At 45.7% G+C, this 15,752-nt stretch overlaps 1 protein-coding gene across 1 annotated transcript in view; it reads left to right on the top strand.

Annotated features, from left to right (window-relative positions):
* Nucleotides 1–12,948, top strand: part of WNK4 (WNK lysine deficient protein kinase 4) — a 35,087-nt gene extending 22,139 nt beyond the window's left edge. Inside the window, exons 10-20 of the mRNA XM_066629215.1 lie at nt 78–219; nt 2,596–2,712; nt 2,800–2,976; nt 3,662–3,719; nt 4,219–4,371; nt 6,084–6,577; nt 6,930–7,029; nt 8,105–8,405; nt 8,513–8,718; nt 11,298–11,395; nt 12,027–12,948. Of these exons, the coding sequence (XP_066485312.1) occupies nt 78–219; nt 2,596–2,712; nt 2,800–2,976; nt 3,662–3,719; nt 4,219–4,371; nt 6,084–6,577; nt 6,930–7,029; nt 8,105–8,405; nt 8,513–8,718; nt 11,298–11,395; nt 12,027–12,029 (1,849 nt within the window). The 3' untranslated portion in view covers nt 12,030–12,948. The remainder of the gene's footprint in view (nt 1–77; nt 220–2,595; nt 2,713–2,799; nt 2,977–3,661; nt 3,720–4,218; nt 4,372–6,083; nt 6,578–6,929; nt 7,030–8,104; nt 8,406–8,512; nt 8,719–11,297; nt 11,396–12,026) is intronic.
* Nucleotides 12,949–15,752: the final 2,804 nt, after the last annotated feature.

Raw genomic sequence — 15,752 nt, forward strand, 5'->3', positions numbered from 1 at the left:
GAGAGGTATTTTGTGATGTGGCCAGACTGGCTGTGTTTGCTAAAGTTTCACTTCTTGCTTTGGTCACTGGCAAACAGTTACACATCAGATGTGGCATCTGGCTTGAGCGATGGCTACGAGGGTCTCTCTACAGGTGAACGTAGAGTGAAGCCCTTGGCCAAGAGGGGGCCTGGAAAGCTTCTGCGTCGCCGTGCCCGATCTCGTCTACGCATCACGAATGTGAGTGCTATTTTTTTTCAGTTATGCCTTGGCCTGGCTTTAAGTCAAGCTGCAGCTACGGAGGGTCCAATTGCAGAGCTTGCTACTTATCCTGGGGGAAAAATTGGAGCCAATGGAAGTTTTTTCCCCTAGGGCAAATAGCCCATGCAGGGGCACCCATCACAAAAAGACCCTCTCATGCATTCCCACCCGTCATGCCTTACAATGCAATTTAATGAATGTCTACTCAGAAGTAAGTTCCATTATGCTCTTCTTGACTTACTCCCAGGAAAGTATTGTAGAGGATTGCAGCCTTAGATGAAGAATGGACTTGCAAGGACTCTTCTTCACCCAATAGACTATAAGGATCGTAGAGGAGGACATGATAATTTTAGGTAGTCTCACCCCAGCAATTTAGGGCTTTACTGTAAATTCCGTTCCCTTCCATCCTTCAATTCCATCTTCACTCAAGTACAGAACAATTTTTTTTAAGCAATAAACCACCACCTTTCACATTGTCTGTTAAATGTTCTTAAATAGCAACCATAACATTGCTATTTCTGGTGGAATGTGTCACAGTACTGATTGCCCTTTTTGTCTGGCAAACGTCTTCCTCTAGCTTGCTTGTGCCCATTTCCCCTAATTGTGGCTAAGTTCAGCCCTCTCATGCTATTTTGCTTGTATACTATTTTTGTTTCCAAACAGAATATACCACACAGCCATGTAAAGCACACAAATCCCATGGAGAGTCAGGACTGTGTGCAGTTGCTTAAAAGAATGTTGGGTTACCAAATCAGTCAGGGTAATATTATATTTAGCATATGTTTCCCAGCATTTAACATATGTTTCCTTCTATTACAACAAGAGCTATAGCTGTGCTGTCCCCACCTACTGGGTATTGGACAAAGTATCAGGCTAGTGACCAGATTGGATGGGCCATTCAGTGCATCATCACCTAGTCAGGAGCTTCTTTGAGTTATCGAATAGCAGTTGTGTGGGATCCCAACCTGGATTTGAACTGTGGCATGAAGGCCAGGGATGATGTTTATCCCCATACCATTTTCCCAATGAATATCCTTCTTGAAAATGCCATAGTAGCAAATAATTTGACAGGAAAATTATTTGACATTATCTGACAGGAAAATTTAAGGGCAGAACACCCCATAGCTCCCTAGCACAGTCCCAGTCTGAATCAGGACTCTAGGACACTGCTGTTTTCCACCTAAAACAAGCCCCTCACTGATGCACATAGCTTCTTTTCTAGTTTGGCTCTAATATATCTCATTAGCAATGAGCAACAGCCAAACCTCCCCCATCTTCAAAGACTCCATGGGTGGGGGTACAGTATCAGAACTTTTTCCCTTTTTCCAGAATCACAGGGACAGGACAGGAGAGTAACTAAGGGCGCAATCCTAACCCCTTATGTTAGTGCTTTCCAGCACTGACATTGCACTGACATAGCAGTACTAATGGGACATGTGATGCATCCTGCAGTTGGGTGTCACTCACGGAGGCCTCCTCAAAGTAAGAGAATGTTTGTTCCCTTACCTTGGAGCTTCATTGCCCTTATGTCAGTGTTGGAAAGCACCTAATAGTGCAATCCTATGCATGTTTACTAAGTCCCACTCAATGGGACCTACTCCCAGGTAAGTGTGCATAAGATTTCAGCCGTAATCCTTTCAGAAACATATTGTTTTCTTTAAACTGAAACTCTTAAGTGTATCATGTAAGATTGACACCTGACTTGCAAGCATGAGAACCTGGAGTTTGCCTTTGTAAATATTCTAGAAATTCTCCTTTTCTTAAGTAAAATGGTCTGTGGGTGGAACTAATTTGTCTTTTTGAAACAACGGCTTCTAATGGTTACATTTGTGCCTGTCTGAAGACTAATATACTTCAGGGACTGCTTTCAAAACAATCTTGTTCCATTAAGAACTGACACAGTTAAGTGCTAGAACTTGGTGTTTTTGTAATTATATGTGGTGCCGTTCCCGTATTATAGCAACTGCATACTTTCACAAACATGTATTTGGAACCTGATGTATTTATTACACTACTATGTAAACCAGTGCTTCCCAATCTTTTTAGCACCCCAGAATGCCTTGTGGTTGCTGGGTAGCACCCCAGAATGCTCTGCGGTTCTGCTGGTGCTGGTCTACAACTTTATTTTTAGCACCATAACTTTATTTTTAGCACAGCTGGCACCGGCCTGCACCTTTATTTTAGCACTTTGTCAGCTGTCATGACCCACAGTTTGGGAACCACTGGGGTACACAGTAGTAGCACATACACCTGGTTTCTCCAAATCTGGTTTCTTGATTTTAAAACTATACCATCAGCTGACACCCCAGGCATGGATCAGTTTGCAATCCTAATGTCAACCCCTCATGTGTGCAGATCTCAGACCAGAATGACCGGGTGGTTGAATGTCAACTACAAACATATAATAACAAGATGGTAACCTTCAAATTTGACTTGGATGGAGACAGCCCTGAGGAAATTGCAGCTGTCATGGTGAGAACATGGGTTTTTTACTCAGTTTGGATGTGTGGGGTTAACCTTAATGCTGTTTTTGCCTCACTGTCTTCCTGGTCTCTCCAGGTTGCCAGGGAGTTCATCCTGAAATCTGAACAAGATGGATTCATCAGGAGAATCCGTGATATTGTCCAGCGTGTGGAGACCTTTCTAAGCAAAGATGAGCGGAACAAAAACCAGGGACCTCTGGGCAGCCCTCAAGTGCAGAGCGTGCCCCCTACTTTGGCTGCTGATGGAGTCTCAGTGAGTCTGAGAGGAATTGGGATAGGCAGCCAAACAGTGATCTCTTGAGATTTCTGAACCACTATATTGATACTTAACCTGGGCCTGAGTCCAAAATGCATTTTAGGCACACGCCTAAAGTGCTTTGTCAGGTTTTATTTAACTAGATAGTGGTTTACACTCCCTTCCCCCACCTCCCTGGCCCATTGAAGGTTGCACAGTGACAGTGCTTTGAACATAAGCCCCCCCCTTCTGATGGCCTTCTGCTTCTCACACTCACCCTGATCCTCCTGTCCCTAAGCTCTGAAATGTTAGTTCCACTTTTGTCATGATTGTCATTTCCACAAAGAAGAGGATCAGAGCGCATGTTTGCCTGAAAGCCACACATACCAATCCTATTAAGCAACCATAAACATAGAGTTATTTCTTTTTATTTATTTGAAATTTGTATCCCACTTTTCCCCTCTCCAAGGAAGGTTCATTGTGGTCCCTCACTGAAAAGGAAGTGGCACTTTACACATGTTCAGCAGTGTGCTTTTAAAATAATTTCACACATCCCAGATTTAAATCTTAGCTCAAATTAAACTCTGCTGCTAGCAAACTAGTCCTGTATGTAGGTGTGCCTTTCTTTCATGTGTCATGGTTTGGAGAGTGGAGAGTACATTCTTCCCTGCCCAATGAAAATATTTTTTCTGTCTTATTTTAGGGTGAACTGCCACTACAAGGCCTCTCACGTTCCATCTCTTCGTCCTCCTCTCTTAGCGGTATGTCATCAAATGCCTTCCTTATGCCAGATTAGTATGTATGCACACTGGTTCACAACAGCATGCAACTGCTCATTTTCACCAGGGATAATCAATCAGTGTAGTAGTCCAGTTGAATGGGATAAAGGGAGAGGGGCAAGGGATCCAGATGTTTGCCTTTTAGTTCTGTCAAACCCCCCATCAGAATGATGAAAGGGTGAATTTTTCCCACCATTTCAAATACACACATACAGATGGTGGGGATTCTAATCTATTTTACAGCTGATTTATCCTTTTAAAGAATTGCAATTTCTCTTGGGACTCTATCACTTTAGCATTCAAGGGAGGGAATGTTTTCCCATGTCAAAAAACTAGCATATCAGCAAGAAGTTAGGCTAGAAAAGGTGTGTGTGTGTGGGGGGGGGGGGGGGGGAATCAACCATTATGGTGTACAAATTAAGAGGAAGCAGGAAGTGATTATGAATATATGCACCAGGCTTGAACACTCCATTTGTTTCAGATCTTGGCTGCTCCAGCCCTGGACAGTCTGTAATGTCTCCTGTCCAAACATCGTCGGTGGGTGCCACCTCTGAAAATGAACCCTTTAGCCCCATGGTTCCCCCACCAAGCACCCAAGCCTTTGGGTTTCCTCCAGTTTCAACAGCATCTACAGGTATTGATGTTTCTAGCTCTTCCCATTTGTAACAAATTGCCCAGGCATGCAGCAAATGGGGAATCAAAGTATTCCTGCTTTTCTGAAGGTCTTCCATCCAGTGCCTGCTGAAAGTGAGTGACAGAACTGGGATAGGTCTGGAGAAGGGCTGTGTGCATGTTTGGTGTTAACTACCAAATCTGACACCCTAAAATGTTTAGGCTTTTTTGTGAGCAGGCTTTTCGCTTTCCTGATTTTGGGCAGAATTTCTCTAGTGGTTTGGGACATGCGGTGGTGGGATCGCACTACTGACAAATTTATAATTTCTCTTCCCTCCCCATTCCACTCCTTCTAAAATAGTATAATTTTTTTGAAAACTTAGAATTTCCATAAGCAGAGTAATGTCCTAATTCCAAGTGCCACCAGAACACTTGTTATGGTGGCATAAGGCCCTTTAAGGCTGTCTCAAAAGGTGACAAGCCATTCAGTGCAGCCTGACCGCTGCGGCAAGTAGCAAGTGGCCAGGTCTGTATGCCAGAGGACCAGGGATGCCCACTGGTCCTGGTGTGTTTATGCAGGGGGTTGGAGGAACATGGGGAGGGGGCAGAATGGATTGGAAAAGAGGAGGAACAGGGGGGAGATAGGGCAGGGTGGATCAGGACTGGGGTAGTATCGGCAGCAGTGACACATACTGACATTCTAACCCCCTTACCAGCCTCAGGGCACAATCCTACCCTGTGATGGAACAGGCAGGCCAAGAGGCTTGCGCTGTATCCAGCGCAGGATAGGGGGCCCAAGGTGGCTCAGCCAGAGGCAAGGGAAACTTTTCCCCTTACCTCCAGGTAAGGCGCCTTTGCTCCAATGGGTCTTCTCGGACTTGCACCACCTCCTGAGGTGGCACAAGTTCAAGGAGAGCAGAGCGGCTTCACGTTGCTCCAAATTCCCTGGGAACAAGGGTTGGATCCAGCATAAGTGTGGGATCCCAGCCCTGCCTCCTGCTCCCACGCCTCCGTCCCACCTCCTCCCCACCCACCCCAGAGGCTTGCGTCAGCCCAGCTGGGCCGACGCAAGCCTCACTGAGGAAGTTGGCGCAGAGGCTTGTGTCAGCCTCCACAGGCCGGCTTATCTCTGAGCGCGAGCCCAGCTTCCTCCCAAGGAGGCGTAAACAGCACCTTATGGCACGTTTGCAACCCTCCTGGGTCTGCGCAAGTGACTTGCAGTGGCCCATGGGTACCTCAGGATTGCGCCCTTAATCCCCCAACCAACGTCCACACTTGCTCCAGCTGTGGAGCTGGTGAAAGTTCAAGTAGACCCAGTGGGCCAGCATGGGCTTTCCTTGGGGCTAGGGAACAAATGTTCCCTTACCCCAAGGAGGCCAAAAGAGATTCAGTGGGCACCACACTGGTGCCGCTGCACCACTACACAGGAAGTTGTTGGATTGAGCTCTCTCTCTCTCTCTCTCTCTCTCTCTCTCTCTCTCATTCTCCTAGATGCACATTATCCTGCCACAGTATTTTTTATTTTGCTTTGTTGCAATTTGGGAAGAGGACAGGGCATAGACCACCCACAATATTGCTTTGGAGATGGAGCTTACTGGGCAGTTACAGCGGTGGAATACAATCAGGCTCAGCTTTCATGCCATCGTGTTTTGTAATATAACCAGGGGGTGGAGTTTACCTCTTCAACCCCTTCTAGCCACCTATTTGCTGATCACTTTGCATTTCTTTTTTCAGGTATTCCCAGGATGCCTGTACAGACTTGGCCCTCTTACCACATGGTGTCAGCACCGTACCTTCTCCCTATCCCCCAACCAGTCCCCCCACCGAGTCCTCTCCTTCCCTCAGTGCCCGCTCCCCCACCCACTGCCCCACCTGTCAGCACTGCTGTCCACATCCCACCTATCCCCCTCTGGACCTCTACCACTTCCCCACTGCTTTCTCTTGCCAATGTCTTTTCACTGGCTGTGATGAGTGTGGCCCAGTCTCTCCTGCCAGCAGTGTCTGTTGTCCCTGCCCAGACTGGGCCACTCTATACCTCACCTGTCCCACAGTCACCAGTGTTCTGTCCACCTAGTCCAACTACTACACATTTTGTCTACCCTGAGGTGGCATCTCCCATCAAGCCAGCCCAGACTTATATTTCAAATGGGATATTTGAGCCACCACTATCTCCAGGAGGTCAGCTATCCCCAAGCAGTCCAACCACTGGGAGCCTTGAGAACAGCATGGTAGGTTTGACTGCAATTGAGTTTATGTCTGTGTTGTGGGGGAGGGGGGGAGAGAAGATTATTGCCTTGCTACCTTCCCAGCCTCAATCCTGTCTTGAAATACAGGTGCCCCCCCCATATCCGCAAGTCCCATATCCACGGTTTCACTTATCTCTTGTTCTCAAATTATCTCCATCGCTCACCTCTCTTAGTCTGCAAATGCTTTGCAAATGGAAGCTTTTTGGAAAAGGGAGCAGAACCTTTACACGAACTGGTGGGTTGCAACCCACCAGTTTGAGAACCACTAGTTTAAACAGTTTACAGTTATAAATGACCAAAGATAAATGCACTGATCCATCTCTCTCTCTCTTAGCAGGCGCCTCCTGCCTCTCTCCAGCCTAGGTTGCAGCAAATGGTGTCAAGTTCACCCATTCCAGATTACCCTCCAACCCAATTCTCACCCATCAATGAAGGTGAGGAACGATGTGGACAGACTCAAGGGTTAGCGGCCAGAAAAATACATATATGTGGCTGTGCAGTGGGATACACAACTGCTTTGAAGGCTTGTAGCAATGCCTGTAGTCACCACTGAGTCCCACTCCCAAGCCTGAAAAGTGTTCTCTGCATCCTAGAAACTGTGTAATTTTTATTGCAATTTTTCACCTTTTAGTAGTTTACAGCCAGATATCACCCACTTGAAATAAAGGACACAAGGTTTCAGGGCACAGATTTGTGACTTCCAAGCACTTCCCATTAGACAATGCCATTCAGTATGCGCTTGGTATATATTCCAGAAAAAAGTAGAGGTTGAGTGTTAAATGACAGAGGGCCCAATTCTGTCCCCAACACAGAAAGCAATGTATACCCCATAGGCACAGTAGCACCGGCACTGGAAAATTGGAAAGGATTGGGCCCTAAGGGGCCCTATACAGTGCGCGCCAGCTCACTGCTGGCATGCTCTGTTGCAAACATGTTGTAAGGCACATTTGTGGCCCTCAGCGCTGGAACTAGCCCAGCGCAGCACTGGATCTCCACTGCTCGGCAGTCATGCAGACTGCTGGGCAGCGGAGAGGTAGGTGGGGGCAGGGGGGGAGGTGGGGAGAAGGTGCTCCAGGGTGAAGCGGAGATGGAGGGAGGGCAGGGAGGAGGCATGCTGGGGAAGGGAGCAGGGTGGGAGGGAGGCGGGACCGGTGGAACTTTGCTCGACAGAATCCTGAGCCTCCGTGTTGGGTCATCTGCCCGACGCAGAAGCTCTTCATACTATGTTGACCCTTGAGTCACTGTAGTAGCCCCATTGCAGGGCTGCGAAAGTCCCCTTCTCTTGAGGAGGCGGCAGCAGCTGCCTGGGGCGCACTGGATGCATTGGCAGCCATTTTTGGTGCTGCTGCCGCGTGTTGGGCAGCTCAGGACTGGACTGCCTGGGTTTAAGGAAAATAAATGTTCACGTCCTAAGCTTTGGTTCTTCAACTTTCTTTGCCCACAAACCCCCTTGTTTCTTCTCAGTCTCACAATTAACCTGGTTGTCTTTTAAAAAAAAAATACTAATAGAGCCCAAGCCGCAAATCCTGGGACGCTTCCAAGTGACACTGACACGGGATGAGCCTCCTGAAAAAAAGGGCGCTGGGCCCAGCTCTCCCAGCACTTCAGAATCTGACAGCGAGTCTCCGGGTGAGACACCAGTCCAAGAAGTGGAGAACGGCACCACCCCTGTAACAGAAGGAGTAGGGGAAGGGGAGGCCTCGCTCATCACCTCCATTTGGATGCACAGCACCTCCTACGCAAGCAGTGATGACTCTGACAGTGCTGAGGATGATGGTGTCTGGGGGGAGCTGCAGCTCTTACGGCAGAAGTGAGCATTGTTTCTGCGGGCCAAAGGGTTGAAGGCTCTTCCCCCCCCCCCCTTATGCCATCCCTGACTGACAACCCACTTCCCTCCTCTCTCTCACTTCCTCTCAGGCACCTCTCTGAAGTAGAAGCACTCCAGGCCCGGCAGAAGCAGGAGATAGAGGAACTCTATACCCGCTTGGGCAAGGTGCCACCTGCTGGGATTGTGTCGCCTGCTGCCATGCTTTCCAGCCGCCAGCGCCGCCTCTCCAAGGGCAGCTTCAATCCCTTTTTGCGACGCAGCAGTCTGCAACGCCTAGACTCGGTACAGCCGCAAGGTGAGCTGCTGCCTCACATCTGTCTTGCGTCCCCCAGAACCAGATGTGAAGAGCAGAATCCATGGCCTTGAGGCAGCACCTGGTGTGTAATGCAAGCCCTGCAAATAATACTTTTAGAGCAGCAATTTCAACTTTTTTCATCCCACAGCACACTAACAAAGTGCTAAAATTGTCAGGCTATATCATCAGTTTGTTGACAATTGACAGGCCTCACTGTGCTGCTGGTAGGGAGCTCACATCCCCCAATGACTCTGCCAATAAATGACCCTCCCCCAAGCTCCCATGGCACACTGGTTAAAAATCACCATTACAGGTTGAGCCTCATTATTTGCCTGGGTTCTGTTCTAAGCACTCACATGAATGGCAAAAAACGCACTATAGCAAATCAATTTAAAAAACAAGTTTCTTTGCTCCAGTGATTTAAAAACATCCTTGCTGACCTTTGTGATCTAAGATAAGAATCATTAAGAAGACAGTCCATCAATCAGTCCTCCTCCAAGCCTTAGAAAGGCGCTTCAGTCAGTCCCTCCCTTCACTTATGCAAAGTGATCACCTTTCTTTCACTTTCTTTCACTTCCCCCCTTGCTCAGGGGGAAGGGAGGGGTTACCTGGAGAGAGAAGGATTGATGGATTGTCAGCCAGCTACTCTCGCTCTCTCTCATTAAGGAGGCTATTGTTAAAGGACTGTTCAGTTTTTTAAACTGATTTTAGAGGGATGCATTTTTCCCCTTCTCCAGGGATCTGCACATTCCTTCTCATTTGCAGTGGCGATTCGTGTTGAGTCAAATCTGTGTATAATAAGGCTGGACCTGTATATCAAAATCGTCACTTGAATTGACCCTTTAATGGCATTTTGAATGACTGAAGACCCACAGCCAATTCTGTCCCCCTTCGGGGGCCTGATCCACCCACCCACTATCCCCATTGCCCCCATTTTGTCCTCCAGGCACCCCATACATACCTCACTCAGTGGGATCCTTGGTACATACTATATATCTAGGTAGTCATAAAATTAACTGAGACAGTCAGCATCCATATGTAAATCTCAACACTCACTGTGATGACTGTCCTGTTTTTCCCCTTATTTTTTGGCCTGTTTTTCTTATTTTTGAACTGTACTAAGTCCTCAGTCTGAGATACTTCTGGGGAGTTAGCAGAATTTGAAAACCAGTTGATTTTGCGACCCCATTGGGGTCATGACTCAAAGGTTTGAAGGACACTGCCTTTAATGAATGGCAGAGAAACACTGGCTTCTCCAGATACCACAGCTGGAGCCCTGTGGGTATCTGTTATCTCAGAAATTGCCTCTAATTTGCAGTGTAGGGTCAGCCTGCTGTGCAGCTTTGATGGCAAGAACAATCACAGCAGCTTGCCTCTCTTATCAGTCTATATCAGGGGTGTCCAAAGTTTTTAGCATGAGGGCCACATCATCCCTCTGACACTATGCCAGGGGCCAGGGGAAAAAAAAATTAATTTACATTTAAAATTTGAATAAATTTACATAAGTTTACATAAATGAATATATTAAAGATGAACTTATATGAATGAATGAAGGTCTTAAAATAGCTCAAGGCCATTTAGTTATTTGATTTTTCACTGTAAACCGCTTTGTGAGCTTTTAGTTGAAAAGCGGTATATAAATACTGTTAATAATAATAATAATAATAATAATAATAATAATAATAATAATAATAATAATAGGTCTTGCACAAAGCAAGGCTGGCCTTTCCTCTGCTGCTGCTACTGCATCACAGACGTGAAACAGCAAGCAGTGGAGGAAGCCCTCATCTCACAACTCATGCAAGAGGTCAGTCACCTTCATGCTGAGAGCAGTTGCATTGGGCCAGTGCGGGCTCCAACGAATCTCCGGAGGGCCAGAGGCTCATTGCAGACTGGGGGCTCCCTGAGGGCTGCATTGAGAGGCTTCGAGGGCTGCAAGTAGCCCCAGGGCCGGGGTTTGGTTTACATCACAAGTAGTTGCTTGAAAAAACAAGCATGTATTTCCTGAAAGAAACTATCATTTCGTGTCATGCCTTGCCCATCTGTATTTTTTTTTTTTACAATGTCATAAAGTCAGAGAGAGAAGATCTGTGCTTGGTTTTAATAGACCAAACCCCTTTTGGTTTTCGTATTGTAAACAGCTCCTTGACAACAGCTGGTTTTTCCTTCATTGCCAGACTGAGGTGTGTTTGCGGTCATGTGCTACCCCTTGAGAAGCCCATTTTTGAAGTTCAGTGTTTTAACTCCATTTTAACATTTTGCAACTACTTCAAATGTGTGACTTGCTTTACTGGTTTCCTCTTCATAAAAACCTGCGGGAGGTTTTTACACTTTACAGTCAGGGAATAGAAACTTACACAGGTATTTGAATTCTCATTTTCTTGAAATAACCTGAATATTTTGCTTACATTTCCTCTGTGCTGTATTATGGGCAGCTTCACATTATGGAGACAACACATACAATCCTGTAGTGCTCTGCTGTTTTTCCTTATACCTTTGCATCTATAAGTGTAATTGTACTGCTGTTTTAGTCCTCTTTGAATCACCCCCTTCAATCACACCAACCTCTGCCCCTGCAGGGATCATGAGAAGGAATTCTGTCAGTGGCAGCAGCAGCACCTCCCAGGAGCAGCGACAGGGCAAGGGCGTGACATTTGCCAGCGATATTGGATGCATGGTGAGACATGGCCTGGGCAGGATGACAAGTGATTGTGCACCTTCAGCCAGAGACTGGACTTTGCCCATGTTGAGCAGGCAAGGGCCAGCGCAACTGTTTTGGCCTGCTTTTTCTTAGGTGAAAAGGTAGTGCTTGCACCCCAAGAGGTGCTCAGAATATTTCTCTATATTCTGTTCTCAAATGTGGTCAGTCTGCATATAAGTTTAAAACTAAAAGCCCTTCCTGAACTGAATAGGCTCTCAGGCAGCTTGTGCACAGAACCTGCAGGCTAGCTGAGTATTTGAGAAGTAATATGTGGACATCACTTGTCAAGTGCTGCTCTGCTAGAGGAGGGTGTAACCTGCTGCACCAGTGTGCTGTGCCCAAGTCATGCCCCAACAGTAGGTTTGTTAGGTAAGTTTTATGCATGGAATTTCCAGGCATTCAGCCATATGAAACAATCTAACAGGGCTAGACCTCCAGCATCATAGGTTGAGGTTTTTCTCTATTGACCCCAGATCCTTTAACTAGAGAGGCCAGGAATTGAACCTATGACTTTCTGCATGCAAGGCATCCACTCTACTATTGAACTATTTATCCCTTCCCATTGGTTGTTGTCAAGCCTAATGTGTTCTCTTTCATGTTTCTGCAGTAGCCATACAGCCCGTAGACTCTACTGTGGACTACCTCAGCCTGCCGCCCACCGTCTAAGGATGGAAGAAAATGGCCACAGGCCCTCCTACTACCAAGGGTTTCCTTGCTGGGATGCAGGTGCAGCATCTGCCTTGTATGCCAGCTGTAAGGCCAGCTACAGCCACCAACCAATGTGGTAGAGTGGTCAGAGTGAAAGGAACAGACCTCGGAATAGTGAAGCAGTCCCTGGGTAAAGACATCCACACTGAGCAATCAAGGATGGTACCAGCCCAAAGCGACACTTCTCCGCATAAACTGTGGATCCACACAAAGAAGCCAAGACTATATTGTTTGGAGATGCCTCTTGTGCAGTTGTGTGCCTTCATTGCTGTTACCATCACTCAGAGTGCTCCTGTAATAGAAGCAGGGCATCCTCTGTCCTATAGGACCCCCTGTGCTATGGACTAGGGTCCTGATGCTCCAAGCCAATTTAGAGCTATTTGTCCCATGTCGCTGGAAAGCTAGGAGGGGTCAAGGCCTGGCCCACACCAGTGTGGTCTGCTGTTCGGTGCCTTGCATGGCTTAATTAACAAAGCCCCCCCCCCCCAAGGCCAAAGCCCTCAGAACTTGTTTAGCAGCTGCCTTAAGGGAGCAGCAATCAGAATTTGTGCCTCAGTATTAAAGGGATTGGGCCTCTCCTTGCTTCCCTTGCCTTAGGCCTCCAGGCTGCAGCTACTGACAATGATGACACTAAACCTTCTTTAGGGTTTCCTTTTGCACTTTCTTTAAACTTTGCCTGATTTGGGATATGAACTGCTTGGGGCCCATCCCTTTACCTGCATGGGACTCCGCACTTTGGAATGACACCATGATGCTTTCACCCATGTATATGATGATTTGCATTGCTCCTTTTTATATAAAGATGGGTTTTGGAGGGAAAACATCCACTCCATTGGGGTGTGTTTATATTTTTTTTTTTAATTAATGTAAACCTAGCAACTCCAAGAAAGAAGGAAATATTTCAAAGAGAGAATCTCTGTGGTCCTACATGTGGGTTGAGATAGACATTTTATGGAATTACAAATATCTTCAATATTACATACTGCTCTTCAGATCACTACAGTATGCACAAATGTGAGAAAAACTAAATTAATGCATAATATTTAACATTTCCATTAGTACTTCAGAATTTTCAGAACATATCATGAACACGACTGTGTTGTAATCCTTACCATAACCACGAAAGCAAGGTTATCATCATCTCCATATTGTTCTTGGAGGACCAAGACTGAGAGTTCATGTCTTTCCTAAAGCCACACAGGGCCCAATCCTACCCAACTTTCCAGCACCAATGCAGCCCTGAGGTAAGGGAACAAAAGTTCCCTTACATTGAGGAGGCCTCTCTGACTTCATTTGCACTGCAGGATGCAGTGCACACCATGTTGGCACAGCTGCATCAGTGCTGAAAAATTAGATAGAATTGGGCCCATAGTGTGTTAACAGCTCAGCAAGATTCAGACTGGGATCTTTCTGACCATAGCTGTCTCTTGGACACTTTGCTATGTCAGCACTTGGTGTATTATGTTGCTGTGACAAGCAGCTGTATAGATAATTTGTCCAGGTTTTTGTTTTACCTTATTTGTCATAAAACAAAGACTAGGTTTCAGGACCCCCCCATTTTAAGAAGGAACTAGCATAAGGGCACGATCACACAATGTATATCAAACAAATTCTGAAAGCATAAATGGGGCTGTGGAGGGGAAGTACTGGCCAGTGCATGTCCAGCAGATGCCTGATTTGGCAATGGACTGTTCTCTGGTAGAGCCTGCTGTTCCAAAGTAAAATGGCTGTCACTACCACAGGCAGGCTTGCAGAGCCATAGTTAGGAAAGGGAAGGTATGTAGAGTGTGAACATGAGTGAGTAATGCTGCATGTGTAAGGATGCTTTTTGCACGTGAGAGAAAATTCACATTGATCAGGTCATCCTGGTCTCTGTATTCTCAGTGAAATGTATAATTATTTGGCTACATGATCCATATTGTGACTTGAGTTGTGTGTAGCTTGGCCCTATAAGTTGTGTGTAGATCACTTCCTTGAGTGACCAACTCTGTGGCTTCACTTGGTCTGTAGCCTGAGGTAACAGCATTCTGCTTTTCAGGATTGCCATAAATCACTGTACCTCAGTTTTAGTCCCTCTCTGGGACAATGTGGGGACAACAGTGGAGAACATCATATGCCACTACCTCTCTGGAACCATTGTCCAATCAATGAAGGTGATAGTAATTCGGGGATAATGAAAATGGCATTCCTTCCAGAGGTTTTGTTATAGAGTATTATCCAAACTATTACCAGCTTAATCCAAAATTAAGTTTTCCACATACACCTGAGAGGGCTCACAATTCTAGGATTCTTTTAAAAAAGAAAAATTACAACCACTGAGAACAATCTTGTATTTTAAAAAAACCCATTCTGCTTCTGACTTAGAAATTCATTCATGCACCAACAAGCACAGGAACTGCAAGTTAAGGTACCACATTAGCTTCCACATCATGCAGTTAATTCACTCTACAGTCTTGTATGTAATCTTCACTTACAACTTAGTCTCCATGCAATCCTCTATCAATCTTGCTTCCCACTCTCTGCCTACTACTTTAAGGCATTGGTAACCAAAATGAAAGCATAGCATGTCAATTGCTGGGTGCCTAATACCCCAGAGTGTTCTAAACTTCTGACTACAGAGAAAAATAATTGAGAGAAAATGTGGATGTATGGAGGTGAAAGGTATGAGCACAATATGTGAGACTGTAGGACATGTTTAGTGCTGTCATGATGAAGATGGTAAGTGGATGTATTACATTTCTATGCTCTTTACAATGCAATCCTATGCATCTCTGCTCAGAAGCCTCATTAATATAACTTGCTCCCAAGTAAGTATGTATAGGATTGCAGTCTTACATTGCATGAATCTGTAAGCATCTTAATTTTCCTTATAAAGCAAAGTTCTTGTTTTATTAGATTATAGGACTTTCATTAGCAACAACAACAACAAAAACCCTATAGTAGGAATAATTGAACTAAAGACAGTTCAGAGATAATGGGAGAGCTAAAACAAGTGGCACTTCAAAGAAGATATTTCTGTTCTGTATCAACTTCATATTTCTTGGACAGTCAGTGGAAATAGGTTAAGATACTACTACTTAAATTGTTCCAGTGTTGAAATTAGGGTTTCACCTTTTGTGTGAGGTGGAAAGGTTTTGTAGGTGGAAAGGGCCTGTAATCTCATACTGTTAAAAGCTTGGATTGCAGACAATATATGCCAGCTTGAACCAAATGGAAAATTCCCTTTCCTCCCTTAAGCCTCTTAGGGAAATGTGTGTTTGACAGATGCCTTATCTGGCCTTTGGCCAGCTGCTGCTATAAATGATTTACTTGCCTCAAATAGCATTTATGGAAGACAGACAATAATGGTAACAATACAGCTGTGAAGACAGAACACATGAAAGATACTACCCTGAAACAAGTCAAATGTTTGCAAGTTTAGCTGAAGCTTCTGCTGGAAAGTGAACTCACAGGATTTTTGCTAGAGGAGGTAGAGTGTGCTCTTTCCACTTTTTTAAATTGCAGAGCAAGGCAGATTCATCAAGCTGGCCATAAAATGCATCAAAATGCCATGTATCTTTCCAACTTCCTCAAGTTCCAGCTAGCACAGACTTGCTTTGAAGAAGGGCTTTCTGTCTTCAATGTC

This window comes from Tiliqua scincoides, chromosome 5, assembly GCF_035046505.1.
Source record: "Tiliqua scincoides isolate rTilSci1 chromosome 5, rTilSci1.hap2, whole genome shotgun sequence".
Lineage (NCBI taxonomy): Eukaryota > Metazoa > Chordata > Lepidosauria > Squamata > Scincidae > Tiliqua > Tiliqua scincoides.